This window comes from Ahaetulla prasina, chromosome 3 (genome assembly GCF_028640845.1).
Source record: "Ahaetulla prasina isolate Xishuangbanna chromosome 3, ASM2864084v1, whole genome shotgun sequence".
NCBI lineage: Eukaryota > Metazoa > Chordata > Lepidosauria > Squamata > Colubridae > Ahaetulla > Ahaetulla prasina.
The window spans coordinates 229,902,275-229,926,032 of record NC_080541.1 but is presented as its reverse complement, the minus strand read 5'-3'; the positions used below and the strand labels follow the sequence as shown (position 1 = coordinate 229,926,032).

The 23,758-nt window shown below is 50.3% G+C and overlaps 1 protein-coding gene across 2 annotated transcripts in view; it reads right to left on the bottom strand.

The window, feature by feature from the left end:
- The window catches only part of KIAA1755 (KIAA1755 ortholog), a 47,215-nt gene extending 32,289 nt beyond the window's left edge, over positions 1 to 14,926 (bottom strand). Inside the window, exons 1-2 of one of the 2 annotated variants that reach the window (XM_058177174.1) lie at positions 14,352 to 14,926; positions 830 to 1,027 (exon numbers count right to left, since the gene is read on the bottom strand). In XM_058177174.1, the coding sequence (XP_058033157.1) occupies positions 830 to 1,027; positions 14,352 to 14,354 (201 nt within the window). In that variant the 5' untranslated portion in view covers positions 14,355 to 14,926. The remainder of the gene's footprint in view (positions 1 to 829; positions 1,028 to 14,351) is intronic. The other variant, XM_058177173.1, reaches the window with a different exon arrangement.
- Between the last annotated feature and the right edge of the window lie 8,832 nt (positions 14,927 to 23,758).

Here is a 23,758-nt window from a genome sequence, read left to right as displayed (position 1 = left end):
CACGCTGGGCCTGCCTGTGCTGGGACTTGCTCTGGAAGCCCAACATCCCAGAGTTACCAATTACATGGAGAGGGAGAGAGAAAGAGAGAGTGAGAGAGCGAGAGAGAAAGAATGAGAATGAGAGAGAGAGAGAGAGAAAGAATGAGAGACAGAATGCGAGAGAAAGAGAGAGAGAATGAGAGAGAGAGAGGGAGGGAGAGAAAGAGGGAGAAAGAGAGGGAATGAGAGAAAGAGAAAGAGAGAGAACGAGAGAGAGGAAGAAAGAGAGAGAGAGGGAAGGAGAGAAAGAGAGGGAGAAAGAGAGGAGGAGGGAGGAATAAGAGGAGAGAAAGAGAGAGGAGAAAGAGAGAAAGGAGGAATGAGAGAGAAAGAAAGAGAGAGGAAGAAAGAGAGAGAGAGGAAGAGAGAAGAGAGGAGAAAGAGAGGGAGGAGGAGGAATAAGAGGAGAGAAGAGAGAGAGAAAGGGAGAAAGGGAGGGAATGAGAGAAAGAGGAAGAAACAGAATGAGAGAGAGGAAGAAAGAGAGAGAGAGGGAAGGAAAGAAAGAGAGGGAGAAAGAGAGGGAGGGAGGGAGGGAATAAGAGGGAGAGAAAGAGAGAGAGGGAGAAAGAGAAAGAATGAGAGAGAGAGAGAATGAGAGAACAAAAAAGAATAAGAAAGAGAAAGAGAGAGAGACAAACACACAGAGGGAGGGAGGAAGAATGAGAGAGGGAGAGAGAGAATGAGAGAGAAACACACACAGAGAGAATGAGAAACACACAGAGAGAGAGAATGAGAGAGAGAAGAGAGAGAGAGACACCAGAGCTGGGGATTTTCCTTCTGTACTTACACAGGCAGCTTGTCGGATGTGCTCCAGGAGGCGCTTCAGAGGGATGAGGAAGTCCAGGAGGCAGCAGAGCCCATCCCCGTGGTACTTGGACTCCAGGACCCGGAAGAGCTGGCTCAGCACCGTGGGAGCCGTGACCTCGAAGGGAGGGAAGAGCCCAGACAAGGTGTTCTGCACAGCGGCATCCAGAGATTGGGGGTCCTGCCATGGGAAAGGAAGGGAGGGAGGAGGAAAAGGAGAAAGGGAAGGAGGAGGAGGAGGAAAAGGAGAAGAAAGGAAGAGGCATTTATTTTATTATTTAGTAAATTTATCTGCCAGCCTTCTCGGTGTCATAAAGCAATCAAAGCATCAGTAGAAGAGAATATTTGTAGTCCAGAGTTGAATTGTGGGGTCTTTCTTGAAAGGTGTTTCGTGACCCAACTAGGTAACATCACCAGTCCTAGAAGGGAGACAGAACAAGACCAAACCCCCCTCCCTTGTAGCACTGATGATGTTCCTTAGTTGGGTCATGAAACGTCTGCAAGAAAACCACCAAGCTCAGAGAGCACCGAGGACCCCACAACCCTTCCTCCTTCTCCCCTCTGCAAACCTCACTCCCTTCCTGCACTGATGATCTCACCTATTTGGGTCATGAAACATCTGCAGAAAAGCAACTAAGTTCACCAAGAGCACCAAGGATCCCACAATAATTAAAGCATGATAACCACAAAGCATTAAAATCAGAACACTGGAATGAGGATGAATTGCAAACATTGGTAAGGTTGAAAAAAAAAACCCCTCGATGGAGCAAATCTGAACCCAGGGCAACCCATAAGATGGGCCTCATCCACAAGTTATCTGGATCACACCATTTTGAGACCAAGGCTAGAACTTTGTCTTTTCTTTGGGTTGGCCCAGTAAAATTAAATCTTTATTAATTTGCTGCTCAACGTTTATAAGTTTTCGTCATTATGGTATTTCTAACATGGTACGATGTCCAGAGCTGCTAATAATGAGATGGGCGGCATGTACATTTAATCAATAAATTACATTAAATTAAACAAAGCATCAGTTAGTCAAATAATTGCAATTTCTGTTGTGTTGGTGTTTTCAGCCCTATCTTTGCCTGAATTGGGGTTGCATCAACCACACTGTTGTGGGTGTTCATGCAAGCCAAAGTTTTAACAGTAATTTTGTTTATTGCATTGAATTTTTTACCGTCCATTTAACAGCCTCAAAACTTACAACTTAAATGGCTGATATGAAGAACCTAAAACTATAAAATCGATGAGCAACAGCCGCGAGCACCAATGAACCGCCTAACGGCCAATATTAAGACCTCCACCACAGGAGGCCTTGCAAAATGTCCTGAGGGTTGGGGGCATGGAGGCCCCAAGAAAAAGGTGGGTGTTACCTGGTGTCCCCCAAAGCAAACTTTGTCTCTAGCCCCCACTGCAATTCTCCCAAGCGTTTTCTAAGACCATGTTTGCCACACCTAGCAACTTGAAGAGGGGTGGATTTCAACTCCCAGAATTCCCCAGCCTGGCCAATGTTTCTCAGCCTTGGGAACTTGAAGATGGGTGGAATTCTGGGAGTTGAAGTCCACCCATCTCAGGTTGTTCAACTTGCGAACTACTGCGGTAGAACCAGGCTGTCCCTTTCCCCCCCACCCTAAGATACATCATCAGGATGGTCACTGTACCTTTGGGGAGTAGAATAGCGGGCTTCTGTCAACACAGATTCTGGCTCCAGCCTCTTGGGTGCACCACGCTCTAATTCTAGGATGGGAGGCCACCAGGCAACCCTTCTGGCTCCTCAAATGCACAGAACCACCCTTCTCTTGGGTCTACTGCTGCAATTCCTTGAAGGCTGTGTGTGTGTCAAATCTTAAGACTTTTGCAAATCTCTGCTGTCCCCCAACTGGCCATCTGGAGGTTGATATCCCAGATCGGGTGGCTCAATGCCTCCCCAACTGATTGATTTACAATAACAGAATAACAGAGTTGGAAGGGACCTTGGAGGTCTTCTAGTCCAACCCCCTGCTCAAGCAGAGACCCTATACCATTGTTGACAAACGGCTGTTCAATCCCTTCTTGGAAACCTCCATGGATGGAGCACCCATAACTTCTGGAGGCAAGCAGTTCCACTGGTTAATTGTCAGGAAATTTCTCCTGAATTCCAGGTTGCTCCTCTCCTTGGTTAGTTTCCATCCGTTGCTTCTTGTCCTGCCTTCAGGGGCTTTGGAGAATAGGTTGACCCCCTTCTTCTTTGGGGCAACCCCTGAGATATTGAAACACTGTTATCACGTCCTGGTCCTTCTTTTCCTTAAACGAGACATACCCTCAACCGGTTCTTGGTTATGTTCTCGCCTCCAGTCCCCTAATCCTCTTTGTTGCTCTTCTCTGCACTCTTTCCAGAGTCTCAACCTCTTTTAATATCGTGGCGACCAAAAATGGATGCAGAATTCCAAGTGTGGCCTTCCCAAGGCCTTCTAAAGCAGTGCTAACACTTCATGGGATCTTGAATCCTTGGGAGGGATGTGTGTTGTTGAGAGAAACGCTCCCCCCCCCACTTCTCACTTTATGTCCCAGTGGTTCCGCAGACTTCATGGGAAGGAAGGAAAACTTGTCCAACCAGTTTTTCCATCCATCCATCCATCCACACTGCCCACCCCCTTCCTTTGGTCTGCATGGCTGCAGCGGAAACCCACCCAGCCCTCCCCTCCTTGCTGCAGGTAACCGGAAGGGACTTTCTCCCCCAGAGAAAAAGTCAGAAGGGCCTTATTGGGGAGAGGGGGGAGAGTGGCATTTATTTATTGGCTTCTTTATCGAACGTTTCAACTGCCCGCCTCCCAATGGGGGGAGCCGGGCTCTGGGCAGTGCACAATTTAATCAATATACTACAACATTTGATACGTGAGTAATTTAAGATCAGCGTTTTAAAATGTAAATTAACATGACGGGTAATCCTCGAGATACAACCGTTCATTTAGTGACCGTTCAAAGTCACAGCAGCACCAGACTTGTTACGACCGTTTTTCACACTTACGACCGTTGTAGCATCCCTATGGTCATGCGAACAAAATTCAGATACTCGGCTGCCGACTCACACTTATGACGGTTCGCCGCTTGCCGGGGTCACACGATTCCCCTTTGGCGACCTCCTGACAAGCGAAGTCCACGGAAGAAGTGAGGTTCACTTAGCGACCGTGTTATTAATTAAACAACTTCAGTGATCCACTTATCAACGGCGGCGCGGTAGGTCGTAAAATGAGGCAAAACTCACTTCAACGTCTCACTTGGACAAGAGAAATTTGGGGCTCAATTAGGGTCGTAAGTCGAGGAGTGTCTGCACAGAATTGCAGAAGGTGGGGGTGGACTAAGAGTGTTACAACCCACAAAGGGTCAGGCCCACAAAGTTTTGCCAACTCTGGAACAGCCCTGAGCTGTTCCCTCTGCAGCCTCCGCCACCCACCCACCCACCCTTTCCTGGAAAAGTTTTAAGAGGAATCCTGGGAAATTTGGCTGGAAAGCAAAGCCAGCGGTCTCAACATTGTGCCCAGCCTCCACTTTTTCTGGCTGGAATGCCCTTCAATGGAGACTTTGGAGTCAGAAGGGGTCAATTGGGTAACAATCCAAAGTACTAGACCTGGGATGGGTCAGTCTTTCTCAACCTTGATCATGTAGAGATGGCTGGATTTCAACTCCCAGAATTCCCCAGCCAGACTCATGTTTTTTAATCCTGGTGACATGAAATGGCCCAGCAATTTTGCGGTGCGTAGACTTCAACTCCCAGAATTCCTCAGCCAGACCAGTGTTCCCCAACCTCGGGCATGTAAAATGTCTGGACTTCAACTCCCAGAATTCCCCAGCCAGACTCATGTTTTTTAATCCTGGTGACATGAAATGGCCCAGCAATTTTGCGGTGCGTAGACTTCAACTCCCAGAATTCCTCAGCCAGACCAGTGTTCCCCAACCTCGGGCATGTAAAATGTCTGGACTTCAACTCCCAGAATTCCCCAGCCAGACTCATGTTTTTTAATCCTGGTGACATGAAATGGCCCAGCAATTTTGCGGTGCGTAGACTTCAACTCCCAGAATTCCCCAGCCAGACTCATGTTTTTTAATCCTGGCGACATGAAATGGCTGGACTTCAACTCCCAGAATTCCTCAGCCAGACTCATGTTTTTTAATCCTGGCGACATGAAATGGCTGGACTTCAATTCCCAGAATTCCCTACCAGACTCATGTTTTTTAATCCTGGCGACATGAAATGGCTGGACTTCAATTCCCAGAATTCCCTACCAGACTCATGTTTTTTAATCCTGGCGACATGAAATGGCTGGACTTCAACTCCCAGAATTCCTCAGCCATACTAGTGTTCCCCAACCTCGGCCATGTAAAATGTCTGGACTTCAACTCCCAGAATTCCCCAGCCAGACTCATGTTTTTTAATCCTGGCGACATGAAATGGCTGGACTTCAACTCCCAGAATTCCTCAGCCAGACTCATGTTTTTTAATCCTGGCGACATGAAATGGCTGGACTTCAACTCCCAGAATTCCTCAGCCATACTAGTGTTCCCCAACCTCGGCCATGTAAAATGTCTGGACTTCAACTCCCAGAATTCCCCAGCCAGTTGCGACAATTAACTTAACAACTTGAGACAAGGAAGGTTGTAAAATGGGCCAAAAAAAAATCGCTTAACAAATGTTTCACTTAGCAACAGAAACGCTGGGCTCAATTGTGGCCGTAGGTCGAGGACTACTTCCGTACTTCCTCTTATAGCGCAACATGCTGCACTCCGTTTCGTTTCCTGCTAGCTGGGGAATCCTGGGATTTGAAGTCTACGCACCGCAAAATTGCTGGGATTGAGTAATTCTCTTCTAATGTTTCTCCCCCCACACACACACTTTTGTGTTTTATTTGCTGTACACCGCCCCGAGTCTTTGGAGATGGGCGGTATAAAAATTTGAAAAATAAATAAATAAAATAAAATAAACTTTTCCAGGTGTTTTTTCTGTAAGGATGTTTCTGCCCCGGGCCTTGTTTGCGTCCCAGGTGCTCCCACCTGAGATGGAAGAGGAGACGTGACTCACTTTGCAAAACCTGGAGTTGAAACCGTTGCTCCGGCAAAGCAAACCACATGGGAGAATCAGGCCATTTCCGGGACCGCAAACACGGGTGAATCATATTTCAGTCTGTCCAGAGGTGAAAACATAGGAACCGAGTCTTGATTTGCACCTTATCTCCAGGAAAGGAGAAGAGGAGCATGGCGGTCGGGTCAAAATACTCAAATTGATCAGGTTAAAATAGCTCGATCGGGCAATCAAAAAACCACCAGTGTATAAGCAAGCGAGCCAACCCTCCTCTCTTCTAGTACTGATGTTGTTACCTAGTTGGATCATGAAAGGTCTGCAAGAAAACTGCCAAGTTCAGAGAGAGCCCTAAGAACTCAATAGTCATCCTCCTCCTCCTCCTCCCCGCACTGAGGAAGTTATCTAGTTGGGTCATGAAATGTCTGGCAGAAAACATCCAAGCTCAGAGAGCACCAAGGCGCCCACAATACTACTATTTATTTATTTTTTATTTATTTATTAGATTTCTAGACCGCCCTTCTCCCGAAGGACTCAGGGCGGTGTACAGCCTTATTAAAACACATAGGTACACAATAAATTTAAAATACATTTAAAATGAAATATTTAACCGGCCAATTTAAAACTAAAACGGTCAAAAGACCGATATAAAACCCTAAAATATAAAATTACAAATAGATTAATACAATTTAAAATTCAATTAAAATTAAGTTAAACTAAAATATTAAATTAAAATAATATTTAGGCTAGTCCCGCCCGATTGAATAGCAGAGTCTTCAGTTCCCGGTTGAAGGTATGGAGGTCAGGAAGTTGGCGTAACCCTGGAGGTAACTCATTCCATACTATTCCTCTTCCTCCACAAACTCCACTCCCTTCTAGCACTGATGATGTTCCCTAGTTGGGTCATTAAAGGTCTGCAGGAAAACATTATAACTGTTCTAATTGTAAGGAAATTCCTCCTTAATCCAGATTGCTTCTCTCCTTGATTAGTTCCCATCTGTTGCTTCTTGTCCTGTCTTCAGGTGCTTTGGAAAATAAGTTGTTGAAGAAGAAGCACTTGTCTCAGTTTTATTGTAATAGTAACAGTAATAGAGTTAGAAGGGACCTTGGAGGTCTTCCAGCCCAACCCTGTGCTCGAGCAGGAGACCCTAACCCATTTCAGACAAGTGACTATCCAGCCTCTTCTTAAAAGCCTCCAATGATGGAGCACCCAGAACTTCTGGTGGCAAGCTGTTCCACTGATTAATTGTTGTCACTGTTACCATGTTTTCCCCAAAATAAGACCAGGTCTTATATTAATTTTTGCTCCAAAAGATGCATTATGGCTGATTTTCCAGTTAGGTCTTTTTTGGGGGGGGGAAATACCATACTTAATGGCTCCATCAGGTTGACGATCTTAACTGGGGCTTATTTTTGGGGTAAGGGCTTATATTATGAGCATCCTGAAAAATCATGCTAGGGCTTATTTTCCAGCTGGGTCTTATTTTCGGGGAAACGGGCTAGGAAGTTTCTCCTCAATTCCAGGTCGCTTCTCTCCTCGATTAGTTTCCATCCATTGCTTCTTCTCCTTCCTTCAGGTGCTTTGGAGCAGGGGTCTCCAACCTTGGCCACTTTAAGACTTGCGGACTTCAACTCCCAGAGTTCCTCAGCCAGCAAAGCTGGCTGAGGAACTCTGAGAGTTGAAGTCCGCAAGTCTTAAAGGGACCAAGGTTGGAGACCCCTGCTTTGGAGAATAGGTGGAGCCTCCCTCTTCTTTGGGGCAGCCCTTCAAACAGTGGAAGACTGCTATCGGGGCCCCTCCTACTCCTTCTCTTCTATAGCAAGGTTTACTCAAGGAGTAAGGGGTGGGCTTCATGCAGAGTAAATGGGAGGCAGCCCTTGAGAGCTAGCAACTGGCATGGCAAGAGAGAGCGGGCATGCCACAGCGAGTAGCTGGGGAGGGGGTGGGGGCAGTGGTTTCACCTGGGAGCAGCCCAGGCAGGTGGCATCAGAATTGGCAAGACACAATGCCCAGGTAATGCAAACAGGGAGAGGTATGGCAATGCCGCAAGGCGTGTTTGCAGAGGGACTGGGAGAGCCCGTGCTGATCTCATCGATGGGAGATTCGTACAGGCTGGTTCCCGACTGATAAGGACTCAGGCAATGCAGGTAGCCCTCAAGTTACCACAGTTCATTTAGTGACCGTTCAAAGTTACCACAGCACGGGAAAGCTTTTTCACACGAAATGACCGTTGCAGTCACGTGATCAGAATTTGGAGGCCTGGCAACTGGCTCGTACTTATGACGGCTGCAGTGTCCTGCGGGATGTGTGTGTGTGTCACGTGATCCCCTTTTGTGGCCTTCTGACCTGCAAAGTCCATGCCGGATTCGCTGAACGCCCGTTGTAACAGACTTAACTGCAGTGATTCACTTAACAGTTGTGGACAGAAAGATTGTACAATGGGGTAAAAGTCACTTAATAGAGGAATGGGAATTGCGGAGAGGAGGAGGGGGGGAGAGACCGTGGGGCCCTTGGCGCTCTCTGAGCTTGCTGGTTTTCTTGCAGATGTTTTAAGACCCAACTAGGTAACATCTTCAGTACTAGAAGGGAGTGGAGTTTATGGAGGAGGAGCAGGAGGAGGAAAGGAGGAGGAGGAGGAGGAGGAGGAGGAAAGGAGGAGGAGGAGGAGGATTGTGGCAAAGGTTTGACTTGGGGGTCACTGAGCCTGGTGGTTTTCTTGCAGACTTTTCATGGCCCAACTAGGGAACATCATCAGTGCTAGAAGGGAGGGGGGTTTGTGGAAGAGGAGCAGGAGGAGGATTGTGGCAAATGTTTCAAGACCCAAATAGGTAACATCCTCAGTGGGAGGAAGAGGAGGAGGACTGTTGAGTCCTTGGGGATCACTGAGCCTGGTGGTTTTCTTGCAGATCTTTCATGACCCAACTAGGGAACATCATCAGTGCCCTAGAAAGTAAGAGGGAGTCAAGCTATTCTCCAAAGCACCTGAAGGCAGGACAAAGAGCAATGGGTGGAAACTAATCAAGGAGAGAAGCAACTTAGAACTAAGGAGAAATTTCCTGACAGTTAGAACAATAAATAAATAAAATAAACAATCAATAAGTGGAACGACTTGCCTCCAGAAGTTGTGAATGCTCCAACACTGGAAGTTTTTTAAGAAAATGTTGGATAGCCATCTGTCTGAAATGGTGTAGGGTTTCCTGCCTGGGCAGGGGGTTGGACTAGAAGACCTCCAAGGTCCCTTCCAACTCTGTTATTACGTTATGTTAAGCATTCTTTCAGGTGAAAAAACTCTTTGGATGGCCCAGGGTCCTGTGCTGAAGTGGGTTTTGAGTCTGGCAAGGCAAGAAACCCAGGAGTTTTGTCTGGCTGGTGCCAACCTTGACCTACAGCAGATGCTACTCCGGTTGCAGAAGGTCACAGTCTGAATTTAGCTCTCCTTGGCCTGGTGGGGGGGCTGGCAAGGGGCATTCCAGGGCCCTGTGAAAGGCGGGTGGGCATAGAGGACAGACCCCCTACCACCACCAGCAGGTGCCAGCCTGGTGCCGATGCCAAGGTCACCCCCAGCCCCCCCCCCGAACAAAGCGGAGTCTGCGATCTATTCCAGCCTTGTGACTTTTAATCCTGGCTAGATACTCCCGGGCTAACATTGGAAGCTATTTTTAAAACCTTTTGTAAAGGCTTAGAGCTTTGGAGGAGTTGTTTACACATATCCCAAATTAAAATCATCTGCCAAGGGAGGAGGGGGTGGAGGGGAAAACTCCCAAATTTTTCCCAGCATCAGATTATGGAAGACAAACAGGAGGGATAGAGAAAGGCTGCTCAAGAACTGCAGTGAGAAACAAAGTTAAAAGTGAAAGAGATTCTGGATTGGGGCAACAGACTCCACCTGGCAGGGTGCCCGGGGCCTTGAATCTGACCTTGATCTTCAGGTTTGTTGAACCCAACTGCCAAGAGGAGCCCCCTTCCCCACCCGCCATGGCCCAGGAATCTGAGGGAGGGGAGACAGACTGTCTGGGATCATTAAAAGGGACCTCTAACTCACCCCAAAGTCACTGAGTAGGGAGATCTCCAAGGTTTGCTTCTTCTCTGACATTGGAGAAGCAGGTAGGATTGGCACGGACTGTTTAGTCTAGCAGTGAAAGCATCAGGCTAGAAACTAGGCGTTGTGAGTTCTAGTCCCGCCTAAGGCATGAAAGCTGGCTGGGTGACTCTGGGCCAATCACCAGGAGCGGTGAGTTCTAGTCCCGCCTTAGGCACGAAAGCTGGCTGGGTGACTCTGGGCCAATCACCAGGAGACGGTGAGTTCTAGTCCCGCCTTAGGCACGAAAGCTGGCTGGGTGACTCTGGGCCAATCACCAGGAGCGGTGAGTTCTAGTCCCGCCTAAGGCATGAAAGCTGGCTGGGTGACTCTGGGCCAATCACCAGGAGACGGTGAGTTCTAGTCCCGCCTTAGGCACGAAAGCTGGCTGAGTGATTTTGGGCCAATCACCAGGAGACGGTGAGTTCTAGTCCCGCCTAAGGCATGAAAACCAGCTGGGTGACTCTGGGCCAATCACCAGGAGACAGTGAGTTCTAGTCCCGCCTTAGGAACGAAAGCTGGCTGGGTGACTCTGGGCCAATCACCAGGAGACGGTGAGTTCTAGTCCCGCCTTAGGCACGAAAGCTGGCTGGGTGATTTTGGGCCAATCACCAGGAGACAGTGAGTTCTAGTCCCGCCTAATGCATGAAAGCCGGCTGGGTGACTTTGGGCCAATCACCAGGAGACAGTGAGTTCTAGTCCCACCTAAGGCATGAAAGTCAGCTGGGTGACTTTGGGCCAATCATCAGGAGACGGTGAGTTCTAGTCTCGTCTTAGGCATGAAAGCTGGCTGGGTGACTTTGGACCAATGAGCAGGAGACGGTGAGTTCTAGTCTCGTCTTAAGCACGAAAGTCGGCTGGGTGACTTTGGGCCAGTCCCTCTCTGTCGACCTACCTCACAGAGTTGTTGTGGGGGGGGGAAAGGAGGAAGGAGTTTTAGGTCCCTTCACCTCCTTGAGTTACTTCTGCATAACAATAAACACTGGATAAAAATCAGATACCTCAATCAAATAAATGGCGGACAGCCCCTCCCTTGCATCCCTGGTACCACCCTTCCAACCCCAACACCCCCCACCCTCAAGAAAAGCAGAATCAAGCCCCCATCTCCCTAAACTGCCCCCCCCCCCGCCCCGCTGTGCCAAGTCCCCCTGGCTGCCCTCCCCTTGCAGAAAAGCACTTGTGACACCCGGAAGAATTTTCCGACCACTCTCCTTGCAGAGTTTAAGAGGGGAACTTCTGACTCTTCTCATTTCCCCTCCCCCCTCCCTCCCCCTCCCCTTCTTTTTAACAGCCGGACGGGTCACCCCCAACAGTGCAAGCAACCCAGCAGCCACCCCCTCCCAGGTAGAAAGGCGGAAAAAGCAGGCTGTTGCTGCTCCCTCCCTCCCCGCCTGCCTCCTACCCATCTCTTCACTGACATGAAAGACCCTGGGGGAAGACAAGCCCCTCCAGCCCCGGATCACCCCCACGTTCTCCGCAAAACAGGAACCCTTCCCAGATGCAACGATTTTGGCAGGAATCCGAACAAGGAGAAGGAGAAGGAACAATGAATTATGGAGGAGAAAGCAGCCCAGAGAGCCTAGCGGGGAACGAAGCTGTCTGGGAACGGGAATAAACAAGCAGTCAAGTTCCCACCCTCATGAACTCTCCTCCAGCTTTGGAAATCTGGTAACCGTCAGCCTCGGGGAGGTGTGTGTGTGGGGGGGGGAGGGAATTCCTGGATCTGTGTGGAAGGCTGTGGTCCAGGGAAGCCCCCCACCCCCCCCACCCCCGCTAAAAAATTTCAGCCTCTGAGACTTTTTGGCTGGTTGGAAAAGTGCCCCCTCCTAAGCCGGACGGTTTCGTTTGCCCCTTTGAAACTGCAATAGAAATTCACGCATGGACCTATATAGAATGACACGGGTTGGAAGGGACCTTGGAGGTCTTCTAGTCCAACCCGCTGGTGAGGCAGGAGACCCATTCCAGGGGAGTCCTTGAATTACAACTGTCTGTTTAGTGACGGCACTGGAAAAAGTGACTTAGGACCGTTTTTCCACACATACGGCCGTTGCGGTTTCCCTGGGGGTCACGTGATCAAGATTCAGCCATTGGGCAACTGACTCGTACTTATGACGGTTGCAGTGTCCCGGGGTCATGTGATCCCCTTTTGCGACCTTCTGACAAGCAAACCAATGGGGAAGCCAGAGCCACTTAACAGCTCTGCAACTAACTTAACAGCTGTGACCAGAAAGGTCGTAAAAGGGAACAAAACTCACTTAATAAATGTCTCGCTTAACAACAGAAATTTTGGGCTCAATTGTGGTCGTAGGTCGAGGATTTCCTGTTCCATTCCAGACACAGGACTGTCCAGCCTCTTCTTAAAAACTTCCAGTGTTGGAGCATTCACAACTTCTGGAGGCAAGTCGTTCCACTGGTTAATTGTTCTAACTGTCAGGAAATTTCTCCTTAGTTCTAAGTTGCTTCTTTCTTTGACCAGTTTCCACCCGTTGCTTCTCCTCCTCTCTCTCTCTCTCTCTCTCTCTCTCTCTCTCTCTCCTTCCCTTTCCTTCTGGACCAAACTCCCCAGACGTCTCTCTTTCCAAGCTGCAAAGCTTTCCAAAGCCCATAAGATGCCTTTCCAAACAGCTGCTAATAATCTCGACCGCCCGGTGCCAAACTTTTGTTCCTGCTGCTGAAGACGAGCAGGGGGACCTTTTATTTTTTGCGTGAGAAAGAAACTTCTCCCTGCAGATCCAAGAAAAGGAGGAGGAGGAGGAGGAGGAGGAGAAGGAGAAATAATAGGAAGAAGAAGAAATAGGGAGGAGCAGGAGGAGGAAGAGGAAGGAGGAAGAGGAGGAGAAGAAGAAGGAGGAGGAGGAGGAGAAATAGGGAGGAGGAGGAGAAGGAGAAATAGGAAGGAGGGAGGAGGAGGAGGAGGAGAAGGAGAAATAGGGAGGAGGAAGAGGAGGAGGAAGAGGAAGAGGAGGAGGAGGAGAAGGAGGAGGAGGAGGAGGAGAAGGAGAAATAGGAAGGAGGAAGAGGAGGAGGAGAAGAAGAAAAAGGAGAAGGAGATGGAAAAGGAGAAGGAGGAGGAGGAGAAGAAGAAGGAGAAATAGGAAGGAGGAGGAGGAGGAGGAGAAGAAGAAGAAGAAGAAGAAAGAGAAGGAGAAGGAAAAGGAGAAGGAGAAATAGGAAGGAGGAAGAAGAGGAGGAAGAGGAGGAGGAGAAATAGAAAGGAGGAGGAGATTGGAGAGGTTGCTAAAAACTTGGGTCTCTGGCAGAGATTTTCCACCCTCTGGCCTTGGGCTAATGTATATATATATATATATATTTGCCGTTTTTTAGCCAAGCAGAACAGCCATAAATATGGGCCACCTTAGACACACAACACTGCCAAGCGTGTTTTTTGCCCCACCTCTAATTTCAGACAACCTACAACCGTCAAGATTTCGAGGCTCTTCCAACTGCCAAGATTTCGAGCCGCCTACATTTGGTGCCTTGGCCAGGCCCTTTCCCAGGGAAGCCGAAGAGAGACACCCACTTTACACCAAGGCGAGTCTGGGTCTGGTGCAAGCCCAGTTAACTCTGCAGCCGGTTTCCCTTTAGAAAGGCGCCGTCTCTCTCTTGCACCCACTCGGTGCCAAATGTTGCATTGGCACCGGCTAGAAGATCAAAGCCACAAAACCCGGGGTGGGTTGAGCCACCGCAGCTTATGATAAGTCTTGCTTGGCGCTCAGCCGGGGGCCTTGGGTGGTCCCCGAGGGGTCCTTCCTTCCCTCCCCCCCACTTCACCTTTAGGAGACCCAAGCTCTGCCTTCCCAGCCGTCCTCGCTCGGGGGATCCTACCTAAAGACACCTCTGTCTCTCCGTTTCCTTTCGCATCGCCGGGAGAAAGTTTGCCAGCCCGGTTGGCCTTCGCCCAGACTTCATGGAAACTCCGGGAAACTCCTCCGCCCGCGATAAGCACCTACTTACCTGGTGCCGTCCCACCCCCTCCCTGGAGGAGGGCACTAAACTCGGCTAAACACGGAGGGGTGGGTTTTTACCACCCCCCCCTTTCTCTCTTTTAAAGGGGATTCTCACGCTTTTGAGGGGGGGGGGGACCTGCAGCCTGCAAAGGACAAAGCCGGAGCGGAGCTGAACTCGCGCAAACTTTTGCTGGCCTGCCTGCATCAGATGGAGAGTTGCGCTAAAGTGGCCGGGAGGGGGTGGGTGGGTTTGCAAAGCAGTGCTTGGAGGTGGGGGGGGGGGCAGGCAGGGTCTCCCTTGGCCCCCGAGGTTGGTCTTTGGGAGGGGGGTCTTCGGGCAGAAGAGGGGCGCCTGCTGCGCGCTTTGCTCCTCGGAGAGAGAGGCGCCGGCTGCAAAAGAGGAACAAAGGCAAAAGTTCTCATTACCATGGCTCCTTCGGAAGGGGCGCTGGAGGGGGCGCCCCCAGACCCCAACTGCCTTCCTTCCTTCCTTCCTTCCTTCCCCGGGGATCACTGGACGGCCGCGTTCCTCTGGCCGCGCCCGGCTCCCCTCTCGGGATCCCGTTCAGGCATTCTGGACCAGAGGCTCCGCTCTTGCGGGGCTGGGGAGGCAGGGGGGCGTCCCGGATGGGATCCAGGTGTGCTTCGCCCCGGGCGACGGGCCTGGCTGCACCCCCGTCCTCCTCCTCCCTGCAACCGGGGACGCCCCCCGACCCAGCGCTGGCTCCTCTCGGTCCGGCCTTGGAGCGCCTCGCGAACAGAGAAGGGTTCTCCGGCCGGGGTGGGGGGGTAGAGGAGGGGGTGGGAGGGGAATGAAGGAAAGGGGTGGGGGGAAAAGGCTGCCCGCTCTGGAAAAACTCCCTCCCTCTTCTTCTCTTTTGCTCTCATGCGTTCTCTCTCTCACACACACTCTCTTCCATTCTCTCTACCTTTCTCTTTCTCTTTTGCTTTCATGCATTCTCTCTCTTTCCTCTCTCCCTCCCTTTTCTCTTTGTTTCTCGGTTGCTCCCATGCACACTCTTTCTCTCTCTCTCACTTTCTCTCTCTCTCTCTCTCTCTCTCTCTCTCACACACACACACATACTGTCCCGGGGCTGCAAAGGACTCCAGAGCTATGCGAACCCTGTAGAACAGCGGCCTTCTTTGTGTCCCGGGTCCTGCCCTGCGCCCAGACAGCCTGAGAACAGCTTCCTTGCCCGCAGGGGTGGGGACGCCCCCCCACTCCCCCGCAAATGCCTCCAGGGTGTAACGCTTGCAGTTGGCATTGGGGGGGGGGTGTCTTGCAAGGAAGCCCATCCTGCCAAAGTGACTCCAGTCCAGGCCGCCTTTGACCAGCCTTTCTTTCTGCCAAGAAACCCCTTCCCACCCCTTCCTCACACCTCCCCACCAGCTTCTTTCACATTCCCTTCCTGAAAGGGGCCCTGGCTGCCCTCCCCTCCAGTCAATAGGCAGCTTAGCTGGAAATGCCAAGGAGGGAAGCAAAGAGGGAGAGAGGCTGGCTGAGATACCCCCCCCTCCCTACTTTGCTCACAAATCTGGCTGTGCAGCCATGGAGATGGGAGGGTGTTGCCAAGGAAGGGGGCAGGAAGGGAAGACCCTCCCCAACCTCCAGCCCCCAGGAAAACTTCTATTCCTTTGAAAATGATAACAAGCAAAGCCCCTGAAGGCAGGACAAGAAGCAAACTAAGCAAGGAGAGAAGCAACCTGGAACTAAGGAGAAATTTCCTAACAAGGAGGACAATTGACCAGTGGAACTGCTTGCCTCCTGAAGTTGTGGGTTCTTCAACACTGGAGGTTTTTAAGAAGTGATTGGACTGCCCTTCGTCCGCGATGGTATAGGGCGGTGATGGCGAAACTTTTGGCACCAAGTGCCCAAACCGAACACGAATGCAGATGCATACAGGTGCAAATGCCAGAGGACCGGAAAACCAAAGACCAGCTGGCTGGCACACACATGCCAGTCTTTGGGCTGTTTTTCAGGCCATTTTTACGGCTGTTTCCGGTCCTTTTTTAGGCCCAAAATGGCCCAAAAAACAGCCTGAAAATGGCCCCAAACCAGCCTGAAAACGGGCCAAAAAATGGCCTGATTTTTGGCCATTTTCTGGTGCTACGGTGCCCACGAAGAACAGCTGGCCAGTGTGCATGTGTGCCAGAAACCAGAAGAGCAGCTGGTGACGGTACACGTGCCCATGTGTGCCATAGATTGACCATCACGGGTATAAGGTTTCCTGCTTAAGCAGGGGTTGGACTAGAAGTCCTCAAGATTCCTTCAAACCTGTTATTCTTTTATTCTTTGTAACAGGAAAATAACCAAACTTTCTTTCCTCCTCCTCCTCCCTGCAACCGGGGACGCCCCCGACCCAGCGCTGGCTCCTCTCGGTCCGGCCTTGAGCGCCTCGCGAACAGAGAAGGGTTCTCCGGCCGGGGTGGGGGTAGACGAGGGGTGGAGGGAATGAAGGAAAGGGTGGGGAAAAGGCTGCCCGCTCTGGAAAAACTCCCTCCCTCTTCTTCTCTTTTGCTCTCATGCGTTCTCTCTCTCACACACACTCTCTTCCATTCTCTCTACGTTTCTCTTTCTCTTTTGCTTTCATGCATTCTCTCTCTTTCCTCTCTCCCTCCCTTTTCTCTTTGTTTCTCGGTTGCTCCCATGCACACTCTTTCTCTCTCTCTCACTTTCTCTCTCTCTCTCTCTCTCACACACACACACACATACTGTCCCGGGGCTGCAAAGGACTCCAGAGCTATGCGAACCCTGTAGAACAGCGGCCTTCTTTGTGTCCCGGGTCCTGCCCTGCGCCCAGACAGCCTGAGAACAGCTTCTTTGCCCGCAGGGGTGGGGACGCCCCCCCCCCCCGCAAATGCCTCCAGGGTGTAATGCTTGCAGTTGGCATTGGGGGGGGAGTGTCTTGCAAGGAAGCCCATCCTGCCAAAGTGATTCCAGTCCAGGCCAGTTTGACCAGCCTTTCTTTCTGCCAAGAAACCCCTTCCCACCCCTTCCTCACACTTCCCCACCAGCTTCTTTCACATTCCCTTCCTGAAAGGGGCCCTGGCTGCCCTCCCCTCCAGTCAATAGGCAGCTTAGCTGGAAATGCCAAGGAGGGAAGCAAAGAGGGAGAGAGGCTGGCTGAGATACCCCCCCTCCCTACTTTGCTCATAAATCTGGCTGTTCAGCCATGGAGATGGGAGGGTGTTGCCAAGGAAGGGGGCAGGAAGGGAAGACCCTCCCCAACCTCCAGCCCCCAGGAAAACTTCTATTCCTTTGAAAATGATAACAAGCAAAGCCCCTGAAGGCAGGACAAGAAGCAAACTAAGCAAGGAGAGAAGCAACCTGGAACTAAGGAGAAATTTCCTAACAAGGAGGACAATTGACCAGTGGAACTGCTTGCCTCCTGAAGTTGTGGGTTCTTCAACACTGGAGGTTTTTAAGAAGTGATTGGACTGCCCTTCGTCCGCGATGGTATAGGGCGGTGATGGCGAAACTTTTTGGCACCAAGTGCCCAAACCGGAACACGAATGCAGATGCATACAGGTGCAAATGCCAGAGGACCGGAAAACCAAAGACCAGCTGGCTGGCACACACATGCCAGTCTTTGGGCTGTTTTTCAGGCCATTTTTACGGCTGTTTCCGGTCCTTTTTTAGGCCCAAAATGGCCCAAAAAACAGCCTGAAAATGGCCCCCAAACCAGCCTGAAAACGGGCCAAAAAATGGCCTGATTTTTGGCCATTTTCTGGTGCTACGGTGCCCACGAAGAACAGCTGGCCAGTGTGCATGTGTGTGCCAGAAACCAGAAGAGCAGCTGGTGACGGTACACGTGCCCATGTGTGCCATAGATTGACCATCACGGGTATAAGGTTTCCTGCTTAAGCAGGGGGTTGGACTAGAAGTCCTCCAAGATTCCTTCCAAACCTGTTATTCTTTTATTCTTTGTAACAGGAAAATAACCAAACTTTCTTTCCTCCCTCCCTCCCTCCCTCCCTTCCTTCCTCTTCCTTCCTTCCTCTTCCTTCCTTCCTTCCTTCCTTCCTTCCTTCCTTCCTTCCTTCCTTCCTTCCTCTTCCTTCTTTCCTTCCTTCCTTCCTTCCTCTTCCTTCCTTCCTTCTTTCCTTCCCCTTCCTTCCTTCCTTCCCACCCCATCTTTATTATTTTTTTACAAATAACTCAAGGCATCAAGCATACACAATATTCCTCCTCCTATTTTCTTGTGAGGTGAGTTGGCTGAGACAGTGGGATTGGCCCAAAGTCAACCCAGCTGGCTTTCCTGGCTTGGGGTGGGATTTGAACTCGGAGTCCCCTGCTTTCTAACCTGGTGCCTTAACCTTTAGATCAGGCGTCTCCAAACTTGGCGACTTTACGACGTGTGGACTTCCTCTTCCAGAATTCCTCAGCCAGAGTGGCTGAGGAATTCTGGGAGTTGAAGTCCACACGTCGTAAAGTCTCCATTTTTGGAGACCCCTCTCCTAGACCAAACTGCCTCTCGGCTGAGGGTTTTAGCAAATGAGTTTGCAAGGCTGGGAAAACAGCTGGTTCTGCTGCCTCCTGGAAGGGGTAACTGGGATGGGCTACGCATATGATGCCACCCTGACCCGTCACCCTGGATTTATGGGGCAGCTTCCACCAGTAGTGCCCCCAAGGGAGCCTCCCCATCAGGGCCTTCTCCTCTGACCAAATTGGCCACCTACAGTGATGGCTCGCTTGTTAAGCTCAACGGAGGGAGCCCGTTTGGAAGGGGGGGGCGTTGGTGAAATCTGCAGTAAAGACATTGGAAGCGACAGAGCGAAAACCGTACGGGGAATTTAAGGTTCAGGTTGATTGGCCCCGGTGAAAAATCACAGCCGACATTCCTGTGATTGAAAAACTACCTAGCTGGGCTTATTGAATGTAGCCGTCAAAAAAGGCCTTAACGTAAAGACCAGAAATTGAAGGTGCCGGGATTTGCAGGTCGAGATTGCAAAATAATAATAATAATTGAAAGACGTGGACCCAGTACAAATTCTAATCCTGGGGTGTAAGGGTGCAATACTTTGCATTTTTGGCTAGTGGTCCAGTTTGGTGTGGTCGTAAGGTGCTGGACTAGGAATCAGGAAACTGTAAATTCTAGTTCCACCTTAGACAAGAAAGCTGGCTGGGTGACTGTGGGCCAATCACCAGGAGACGGTGAGTTCGAGTCGTGCCTCAGGCAAGAAAACAAGCCAGGTGAGTCTAGACCAATCACCAGGAGACGGTGAGTTCTAGTTTCACCTTAGTCATGAAAGACAGCCGGGTAACCCTGGGCCAATCACTAGCAAACAGTGAGTTCTAGTTTCACCTTAGTATGAAAGACAGGCGGACCAATCGCTAGGAGACTGTGAGTTCTAGTCCCGCCTTAGGCAGGAAAGCCAGCTGGGTGAGTTTGGACCTTATTCACTAGGAGACGGTGAGTTCTAGTCCAGCTTTAGGCGCGAGAGCCAATCGGGTGACTCAGTCCCTCTCTCTCAGCTCAATCCACCTCGCAGGGTTGTTGTTGTGGGGGGAAAAAAGAGGAGGAAACAGTATTAGGTACACTTGCCGCCCTGAGTTATGTATAAGCAATTTTAAAAGGATACAAATTCAATGAATGTATAAAACATAAAAACTAATGCTACAAACGTTTAGAATCTGGACTGCCAAAAGCCAAGAGAATTTGGATCGGCACCAATGAAAAGATAACAATCATTAGAGGCTGATTTTTTACAAGGATTCAATTCAAAAACAGGCCAACATTGGTTAATGATGCTGAATTAGGGAACTGGAATAACAATAACAATAATAAATGAGGGAGATTTGAGCCAGAATGCAGAAGAAATGAACCAGACAGAGAGAGTACGATTGTTTTACAATCCAATGAAATACAGGCAGTCCTTGAGTTATGACCACAATGGAGCCGAACATTTATGTTGCTAAGCGAGACAGTTGTTCAGTGAGTTTTGCCCCATTTTACGGCCTTTCCTGCCATGGTCGTTAAACAATTCTCTCCACGTGGTTGTTAAATGAATCTGGCTTCCCCCATTGACTTTGGTTGTCCGAAGGTCGCAAAAGGGAATACAGCGACTGTCGTAAATATGAGTCGGTTGCCGAGCAAGTCTGGATTTTGATCACGTGACCCTGGGGACGCTGCAACGGTCGTAAGTGTGAAAAACGGTCACAAGTCACTTTTTTCAGTGCTGTTGTAACTTCGGTCACTACGTCAACTTTTTTTTTTTTATTTAAATGCGTGTATTTTCACAGTGTGGATCTTGTTCCCGGACTAAGCAAACGGCACTAAACAGGAATTACTAGCCCCATCCAGGGTTTGCGCAGACATGATCTCATTCTGGGCAGGTTGCAGATTGCAACACGTCTTCCTGATTGTGTTTTCCCCAAATCTTTTGCCACCTAATTATTTCGTGTTGTGCTTTTCACGCAATTACAGGGTCTGTGCGCTGCCAAAGACTTTGGGAGTCGAGAGTTGCGGTTCTAGACTTTGCCTGACCAGAGAGATGTCTGGAATGGGCTCGAGAGGGGGTGGACAGGTGGGCAGAGGGGTAGATCTGGCACACAAACACACACCCCGTGCCATGGAAGAGCTAACAATTCAGCATAACAGGGTTGGGACTTGGAAGGGACCTTGGAGGTCTTCTAGTCCAACCCCCTGCTCAGGGCAGGAGACCCTATATCGTTTCAGACAAATAGCTGTCCAGCCTCTTCTTAAAGATCTCCACACACAACTTCTGGAAGGAAGCCATTCAAACTAGTTCAAATTAATTGTCTATGGGGATTTTAATACCAATCTATAAAGGCTTAGTAAGGCCATACCTATAATAGTACATTCAGTTTTGGTCACCACACTATAAAAAAGATGTTGAGACTCTAGAAAAAGTGCAGAGAAGAGCAACCAGGATGATGAGGGGACTGGAGGCTAAAACATACCATGAACGGTTGCAGGAACTGGGCCTGGCTGGTCTGGTGAAGAGAAGGACCAGGGGAGACAGGAGAGCATCTTCCAATATTTGAGGGGCTGCTACAGAGATGAGAGGGTCAAGCTATTTTCCAAAGCACCCAAAGGCCAGACAAGGAATAATGGATGGAAACTGAGCAAGGAGAGATTCAACCTAGAAATAAGGAGGAATTTCCTGACAGTGAGAGCAAACAACCAATGGAACAGAAGTTGCCTTCAGAAGTTGTGGGAGCTTCATCACTGGAAGCTTTCAAGAAAAGATTGGACTGCCATTTGTCAGAAATGGCGTAGGGTCTCCTGCTTGGGCAGGGGGTCAGATTGGATGACCTACAAGGCACCTTCCAACTCTGTTATTCTGTTCTGTTAATTAAAATTCTCCGCCATCCAGGTCATGGTTGTCCCGAAAGTGCTTTTTTTTTTTTCAAAAGACAACTGGACTTCCTTGAAGACGTTTCGCTTCTCATCCAAGAAGCTTCTTCAGTTCCGACTGAATGGTGGGGGATGGAAGGATTTATATTCCTTGCAGCCATCTGGTCATTAGGACTCTCTCTGAGAATTGTTGAGGCCCTATCTGTGACACCCCCAAGGTGACCTGAATCAGGATGCCAATAGGTGTGCAACCTTTTTGGAACTCCTGAAAGGACTTTGGTGTAGGCAAGGCAGAGGAGGAGGGAGAGGAAGAGGAAGAGGAGGAGAAATGTGGGGTCCTTGGTGTTTTCTGAAGTTGGCTGTTTTCTTGCAGATAACCTAACTAGGGAACATCATCAGTGCTAGAAGGGAGTGGAGAGGAGGAGGAGGAGGAGAGGAAGAAGAAGAGGAAGAAGAAGAAGAAGAGGAAGTAGAGGAGGAGGAGGGAAACTGGGCAGGTCCTTGATGTTCCTTTCAACTTGGCTGCATTTTCTTGCAGCTATTTTATTATCCAAATAGGGAATTTGTATCAGTTCCAACCCTAACCCTAACCAAACCTAGCACAAATGATGTTACCTAGACAGGTATTTATTTATTTTTATTTATTTTTCATATTTATATACCGCCCTATCTCCCTAGGGACTCAGGGTGGTTTACAGGCAAGTAAAACATATAAATACAGACTAAAATAACAATTAAAAAACTTATTCTAATAAGCCAAATTATTAAAAACAATAATTTTATTGGGGTGGCACTCTGGACCTGATTTTTCTCTCTGGTCAGTGGTTGAGAGATCTGGACTTAAAGGAAATAGTCACTGAACCTTTGTCATGGTCAGATCACTCTCTTCTTCGCCTGGACTTTCTGACCGCCATTCACCACCGCAGGGAGACGGAGCCAATACGTTGGTTCCGTCCCAGGCGCCTGATGGACCCGGATGGGTTCCGGATGGAGCTTGGGCCATTTCCTGAGGGTCTGGCTCACGGCTCGGCCGAGGAACTTGTTGCGGCCTGGGAACGGGCCGCGGCGGGGGCCTTAGACCGAGTCGTGCCTTTGCGGCCTCTGACCCGGCGCAGGGCCCAACCGGCTCCTTGGTTCTCCGAGGAGCTGAGGGGGATGAAGCGCCGGAGAAGGCGCCTAGAGGGTTCCTGGAGGTCTAGCCGTTCGAGCTGATCGGACAGTAGTGAAGACCTATCCTAGGACTTACCTAGTGGCATTGAGGGAAGCGAGGCGTAGCTACGCCTCCTCCCTCATTGCATCGGCAGATAACCGCCCGGCCGCCCTGTTTCGGGTGACTCGCTCCCTCCTTCATCAGGGGGAGCGGGATGACCCGTTGCAGGGACGGGCTGAGGAGTTTAAGGTTATCTATACGATAAAATCGTTCAACCGGGATGGTCTGGACCAAGATTGCGTGATGCGGGTGAGACGCCGAGGGTGGTCTTGGCGACATTATTTGGGATGAGTTTGACCCTGTGGCTCCGAGGACATGGACAGGTTGCTGGGTAGGTTGAATGCCACCACGTGTTTACTGGACCCGTGCCCCTCCTGGCTGGTGCTGGCCACTCGGGAGGTGACACGAGGCTGGCTCAGGCGATTACGATCGCTTCTTTGGTGGAGGTGTCTTCCGGCCGCCTTGAAAGAGGCGGTGGTGAGGCCCTCCTAAAGAAGCCTTCCCTGGACCCGGCTGTTTTAGGTAATTATCGTCCGGTCTCCAACCTTCGCTTCGCGGCGAAGGTTGTAGAGAGTATGGTGGCATATCAGCTTCCCTTGCACCTGGATGAAACTGTCTATCTAGACCCGTTCCAGTCCGGTTTCCGACCCGGTTACAGCACGGAGACGGCTTTGGTCGCGTTGGTAGATGATCTCTGGAGGGCCAGGGATAGGGGTTGTTCCTCTGCCCTGGTCCTATTAGACCTCTCAGCGGCTTTCGATACCATCGACCATGGTATCCTGCTGCGCGGGTTGGGGGGATGGGGAGTGGGAGGCACCGTTTATCGGTGGTCCCCCTCCTATCTCTCCGACCGGCCGCAGTCGGTGTTGACAGGGGGGCAGAGGTCGTCCCCGAGGCGCCTCACTTGTGGGGTGCCGCAGGGGTCGATCCTCTCGCCTTCTGTTTAACATCTACATGAAACCGCTGGGTGAGATCATCAGTGGTTTCGTGTGAAGTATCAGCTGTATGCGGATGATACTCAGCTGTATTTTCTACACCGAACCACCCCAACGGTTATCAAGTGCTGTCCCGTGTCTGGAGGCCGACGGGTCTGGATGGGGAGAAACAGGCTCAAGCTCAATCCCGCCAAGACAGAGTGGCTGTGGATGCCGCATCCCGCACAGTCAGCTAACCGCGGCTGAACCATCGGGCGCAGTCATTGGCCCCGATGGAGAGGGTCCGCAACTTAGGCGCCCTCCTGGATGAACGGCTGTCTCTAGAAGAGCATTTGACGGCCGCTCCAGGAGAGCGCTCTACCAGGT